The following is a 6857-nucleotide window of genomic DNA, read 5'->3' as shown; positions in this document are numbered from 1 at the left end:
GATAAGTGAAGGATCAAACCATAGAATTCAAGATGAGGTCCTCAATATTCAAAGTTGATGACATATCTCCTACATGGTAATGATAGTTTGCCAGTTTTAGCATTCCGTTGCGTTTAGAGACTCTGTTGCATGGGCTCTTCAAAAGTAGTGCAACTTTGGAGGATCCAACACGGTACGATAACATTTTTACAAAGTCCGAGCAACATAGCTTAGAGATCCATAAACCTTCAGGGCATATTAGTCAAGAAATACAAAACGACTGTTCGACCACGAGAATTCATCATATAAATTACAAGGCATAAAAATGACAATGACTTTACGGACTACAACTGGAAATCAGAGCTTCAAATACAACAATAACAACAACAACAAAAGAAATAACAACATTACACCTTAATCTACATTAGTTGAGTCGGCTATGTCAATCCACAAATACTATTCTGCTCCTTTTCATTCAAATACTCGAATTAGAATTTCAAATATACAAAACAAAAACCTGATATCAAAATGTTAAACCGAAAACAGGATAACAAATGTGAAAACACTCCTCTCTTGATGCAACTTGGTTGATGAGATGCAGGCTATACAATACTGTACACTCGACGTGGTCAATTTACAAAGGAATCAATCTCTCCGCAACCACACAATAAAACCAAAACTACTCTTACACTATTCAGAAGTCACAGAAAACCACTAACTTCAACGAATGGCAGCATCTTGATTATGTAAGAGCCGAGGCTATTCCCAGTGACTGCTGGCGCTCAAGCTTTTGGTAGATCGGTCAAAGCCAAAAGTGAATCATCGCCTGTTCAAAATGGTAAGCATGTTATTAACTTTTTACATGTAATGCGACAGAAAATGAGTAAAGGGATTTCCTCATTTTTGGCCCGTCGGCCAAAATTCATTACGTGCGATAGCCAAAATATACGAACATTCACTGATGTATATTTTGTATATTTTTTACTTAATATAAAAAAACACATACATTTTCCGGCTGTTATTTTTTAGAGCTATCCAAAAAGTAATCATCCCTAATTATAATCAGAAGAAAGGGCACACATTAGATGGATGCATGTACCTCTGATAGAAGAAGTAAGGACGGTTCATCATCACTTGGAGGGAGCTTGTCAGTTTTCAAACTTTGGATTTCAGATTGCATCAAATTTAGCTGCTCCTTAATGTCATGTAACAACTTCAGCTCTTCTTCTCGAGCCGTTTCTTGTGTTGTGGCTTCTCTTCCAACTTCAACTATCTCAGATGTACGATTGAGCTGATGAAACTCACTAGATTCTGAAACGCTGGCTGTAGGGCGAGACATTGCCAAATGGCAGGTAAGCGAAGCAGCTTCACTTGCTCTTCGTAACTTGTTCTCGCGCTGTGCAGATACGAAGTATTTCTTTAGCAAATCAGCTTCATCTTTAACTAACTGTTTTGCAGCCTCTTGTTGAGCAGAATCTGGTCTGTTGAGCCTTTCATCACTATGCAAAACGATCTTGCGATCATGTTTAGGAGGCAATCCAATGTCGATTGTATCCTTATCCACTCGAGGCACTTCGAAGACATCAAGAACATTTGGAGAACAACCCGAATCAGCAGGTGTGTCATTTTCTGATTTGCTGACGTGAAGCTTAGGCTGGTACATTTCATTTTCTGATCTGCTTATCTTAATGCTTCTTTGAGAAAGCGGCGAAGGAGACCTCGTTTCACTCCTCAAGTTCGCGTAGCTAACTCCTGTAATCTCTTTCACTCGATCATCCAACTGACGAATCTGTTGCCAATACGAATTGATACTTCCAGTCGTGGAAATATCAGTCTTCTTCTCTGTATCCGACTGCTGCTCGTTCATATCTTGCCCTGTGTATTCCTCCACTGTTTTGGAATTCGAATCTCTTTCCGAACTTGAATCATCCATTTCCATAGCACCCTTTTTCAGAAATTTCAGAGGAAAAGGAGGGGCAGAGTTACGCCTTCCGAGGGCTTGGAGACTCATTTCTCCTGCTAAAGTCTCGTTTCTTTGCAACAAATTCTCAGGATATTTAAATTCACTGATCCCGGGGTCCACAGAACCCGTGCTCAACAGCTTATACCTATAGGCTTGCACCTGATACTCTAAGGCAGCTATCTCCATCTCCTTTTGATAGAAAAGATCCTCGAAAATGGCTAATGACTCCTCAGCGTGACACATTTTCTCCTCAGCTAATCGCTTGTACTGTTCGGCTTCCATTTTTACTGCAGCTTTTTCTCCTTGGAGACGCAAGATCATCGATAACGCTTCACTAGCAGCACTAGAAGAGGCTTCTCTTTCCTCATCCAACTCACTGTAAAGCTTCTGTAGAAGCTGTTGCTGAGCACATAGTGTTTCTTTCAAAGAAGCAACATCAAATTGAGACATATAACTTTCAGCCATCTAACCGGAAAAGTAACTACACGTTTTCTGCGATAACAGAAGAATCATTTAGCAGATTGCACATAAATAAATGATTGCCAAAAAAAAAATTAGTAACTCATTATTGTTCATTTTACAACCGACAATTCAAACTTCGTCTTTGATCACAAACATAATCCCATTTAGTACTTTGACCAATTTAGTATCACCCAAGAAAAAGAAGTCATAAACCTTTGCATCTCTCATCTAGGTTGGCAAAATTATCCCAAGAAAGTATGATCCGCCCAACCCGCTCATTTATTAGCTCAGCTTATTTCAGCCCAAGTAAATCAGCCCATTTTAACCCGCCCAAATTCAACCCAACCCGTCCGTTTGGCACCCCTACTCTCGTAAAATACATACAGCAACAAAAACCAGTACTACTATGCGTTTTGTCGACCATTTTCCTCATTTAAATTCAACTCGGACCAACGTTAAACAAAATGAAAATAAGTACTACAAATAAGAAAATCAGATCCAAAATTAATTTCCAAAAATGTAATAGTAGAAAGTATTTTGATATCCAAATTCACATCATTTCTTGACAAGTCTCAAATCCTCCATAATATCAGTTTCATTCAACCAAACCACCCACCTCACCCCACCCCCCATCACCAAACACCTCCACCAAAAAAAGGGCCTCCATAATATCAGTTTCATTCAAGCAAACCATCCCCCACCCCAACCACCACCAAACACCTCCACCAAAAAGGCAAAAAAAAAAAAAAAAAAAAGTGCAGCCCGGGGCACTAAGTTCCTCGCTATCTGTGCCGTGCGAGGAAAGGCGGGACCACAAGAGTCTATGTACTCAAATTTTAACTTCGCATTTACGCAGCAACAGGCTGTTTTCCTCGAACCCGTGACCCTCATTCCAAACAGCAACTTGCTTTCAGCTTCCTCCACCAAAAACAAAAGGAAAAAAAAAGGGTAAAAAAAAAGACCATTAATATGAATTATGTAATATTTATGTCAAGAAACAGGTAATCTCAACATTAAGAGACATACAACAAATAAGCACTGCATAAACAGAGCTGAGGAATTTTGAGTTTACCTATATCCAGAAGAATTAACCCATTCAACAGAACAATTTGTCAATAATAACCAATCACCATGATATTATTTCCCTTCAAAAAACACAAATCACCCATCTTTCCCTTCAAAATAATTTCAAGAAATGGTCATTCTTCAAAACCCCACAAACCAAAATAGCAAAATAAAGTGAAAACACAATATAAGAATTGAAAAAAATGAAACCCCACTAGAAGATTCGAAGAAATATGAAATAAAGAACCAATCTTTTTTGTGAAAAAAGAAAAAAAATGACCCCACTAGTGGAAAAATAAAAAAGGATAGATGAGTAAAGAATGGATCAAGATTATATTTTTCTAGATATATATGAATAGCATAAAGCAATATACTTTCTTTTTCCTTCAAAAGAATCAAGAAATGGTCATTCTTTAAACATAAGTGAAAACACAATGAAAGAATTGAAAAGAAAAGAAAAAATAGAAACCCCACTAGAAGATTAAAAAAAAAATGTTAAATTTGATTTTAAAAAATCCAATTTTTGAAAGAAGAAAAAAAATATGAACCTACTAGTGGAAAAAATAAAAAAGGAAAGATGAGTAAAGAATGGATCAAGAATATTTTTTTTCTGGATATTTTGGTTTTTTCTTATCTCAACAGATTTTATTTTTTTTTTCAGATAAAAAAAAAGTTGGTTTTGTAACGGTTTGTTGATTTGTCTTTTGCAAAATGGAAGGTAGTCCTAGATTTGGGCTGTCCGTATATGTCACCCCATTTCTAGGTGACTCATATCTTGATTTTATCCCCTTAATTAATAATTAAGAACAAAATAATAAATTATTAAAAAGTCTTCACTACTTTGAAACCAGCATATTTTAAAACAAAAAATAAAAAATTTTGATGGTACTTTTTTTTTTTCTTAATCTAACGATCTAGTATCTGAAGTTCACTTGTCTGACTAATTCGGACTTGTAACCCACTAAATTGAAAGGTTTTCTACTTGGAGTTTCTTCGACGATAATAGCATGGGCTAGTCACATTTCAAACCTGCAATTGAAATTTAAAAATAGTCAGTGTCATGAAATTCTAAATTTCACAGGTGAAACTCGATACCAATAATGTTCTGAGGGCTCACTCGTGAAATTTGAAACTCCATGCAATAATTATAAAATTAAGAACAAAATACTAAATTATTAAAAAAGACATCAATACGTTGAACCAGTAGATATTAAAACCAAAAATAAAAACTGGTGATTGTTCTTTTTGTTTTTCTTAATCTAACGATCTGGTATCTGAAGTTCACTCGTCTGACTAATTCGGAGTCGTAACCCACCAATGGAAAGCATTTTCTACTTGGAGTTTCTCCAATGGTAATAGTGTGGGCTAGTTACTCTTCAGACATGTAATTGGAAAAAGAAATCATTGTCGTGGACTTTCAAATTTCACACGTGAAACTTGATGACAATAATGTTTTGAAGTTTCACTTATAAAATTTGAAATTCGATACAACAACAACAACAACAACAACAACAAAAACATAGCCAGTATAATTTCATCAGTTGGGGTCTGAAAAAAGTAGAGTGTGCACAAACCTTACCCCTATCTTGTGAAGGTAGGAAGATTATTTCTGATAGACTAACTATTTTTCAATTACATATATTAAAAAGTGGGTATTTGTAAAGCTTCTATGTTTCTCCATTTCAATGGATCTAATACGAAACTGCTAAAGGACAATAGTATTTCATCCATCCCACCACATTCTTATGGTGGTAGTGTCGCCTTTTTCAATTCTCGCCATTATTTTTCTTCCTCTCTCCTTATTCGAGGAAAATATTAAAAAATATATAACTTCTATTATTATTATTATATTTTTTTTTATATAATCATTTGAAATTCAAAATCTACTGGATCAACTAATTTAAAATTATATCGTGTATGACTTACTAACACTCCTCCCCAAACAATTCTCATTTTTTGGAGTCGGCATAATTTCAATTGTCTCTTTAGTCTAAGAATGTCATGACAATATGATTTGACTTGATAATATTGTTGGGGTGTCATGGCAAAATACAAATGTTAAAGAGTATAATTATTTAATAGCAATGTCACTTTCTTATTTGTATGTTGTCGGTTATGATTTCTAAAATAACTAGCGAATCCAGAAATTCGGTGACCATTTTCTTTGACTTTGTCATTGTTTAGTAATATCAGTCAGTTATTATATTTTGAGGATTCTGATTTTTAATTACTTTTATAGAATAATTATGTGTGGTTAATTAGTACAAAGAGATTTATTTTTGAATTAAGATCTAAAGCAAAATAAATAAAGAAAAAATCAAATGAACAATGTGAAAGCTAAAAAAACGTTATTTCAGGCTTTATTAGAGATAATCACTACTTATTTTCTTTGTTTTAAGAGGGGCACCTTTCGCATTTAAAGGTCTTTTCAGCTTGGCATAGTTGTAACATAGTCCCACCGTTAATTAAAGTTTAGAATTAAAAACCATTTGATTAATTAGACGTGCTTAGTGTCAATTCAATGACTTTTTAATATTAAAGTAATTTGATATTCCCTCCGTCCATTTTACCTGTCCATTTTCCAAAATCAAGAGATAATTCATCATTTCATACCTATTTTACACTTACTATTTTGGCTGAAAAGTTCAAAGAATCCTTAGTGGGTATACAATTTTTAAAGTATGTTTTATTGATTCAATCATTAGATGACTTAATAGAGTCCCCTGCTATTACATTTTAAGTGACCTATTAGACTGATTGTATAAATATTGTTTGTATCACCGATGCATATATGGAACTTCAACTCTTAGTTGAGTTCGACTTACCTCAGTGGTGGAGGTACATAGACCAAAGGGTAATTAGTTGGAACATTTTTCATCAGAATATTATACTATGTCTACAAAATATTATATTATAAAACTTACGTTTTATACATATAACCTTGAACATCCTTGATAATATTTATAATTTGCTGCTACCTGATAATATATAAAAAAAAAATTACTATCAGGTTACCTTTATTTATAATTATTTGATTTTCAAGTGACTTACTACGATAATATATAATATGAAAAATTCAGTACACTATCGATATATATATATATATATATATAAGCTAAACTCATAATTATAATATCTTGAAATATAATGCCTCACACTTTCCATTGTAATTGGTTAGCTAAGCTTTTTCCTATTTATACTTTAGGCTGCTTACAATGTCTCACCTAAATTTAATGGTTTTTGCTTACAGAATAGAAAGAAGGTCAATTTTTTTTAATATTATTATATACTAAATACACAAACAACATGATCAACACTTGTCACTTAATAAAAAAAGACATAATTACATATGGGTCGGCAGTCAACGGTGAAGGTCGACTTACCTTAA

General features: G+C 34.0%; 1 protein-coding gene across 1 annotated transcript; it reads right to left on the bottom strand.

The window, feature by feature from the left end:
- Positions 1-423: 423 nt before the first annotated feature.
- Positions 424-3987, bottom strand: LOC132040363 (uncharacterized). The gene is made up of 3 exons (XM_059430992.1): positions 3477-3987; positions 1079-2434; positions 424-805 (listed from the first exon to the last, which is right to left on the bottom strand). Exons 2-3 carry the CDS (start codon positions 2405-2407, stop codon positions 782-784), a joined length of 1353 nt encoding a protein of 450 aa, XP_059286975.1. The 5' UTR covers positions 2408-2434; positions 3477-3987; the 3' UTR covers positions 424-781.
- Positions 3988-6857: the final 2870 nt, after the last annotated feature.

The sequence above is a fragment of the Lycium ferocissimum genome, chromosome 12 (genome assembly GCF_029784015.1).
Source record: "Lycium ferocissimum isolate CSIRO_LF1 chromosome 12, AGI_CSIRO_Lferr_CH_V1, whole genome shotgun sequence".
Classification (NCBI taxonomy): Eukaryota; Viridiplantae; Streptophyta; class Magnoliopsida; order Solanales; family Solanaceae; genus Lycium; species Lycium ferocissimum.
The sequence above is the reverse complement of the archived record's forward strand: the minus strand, read 5'-3'. Positions and strand labels throughout refer to the sequence as shown.

What these genes read in the sequence shown, in the direction of transcription:
- LOC132040363 (XM_059430992.1), bottom strand. Translation starts at nt 2,407, where the DNA reads ATGGCTGAAAGTTATATGTCTCAATTTGATGTTGCTTCTTTGAAAGAA. An exon ending in CCTTACTTCTTCTATCAGAG is followed by an intron (nt 806 to 1,078) that starts GTACATGCATCC and finishes CATTTTGAACAG; the next exon opens with GCGATGATTCACTTTTGGCT.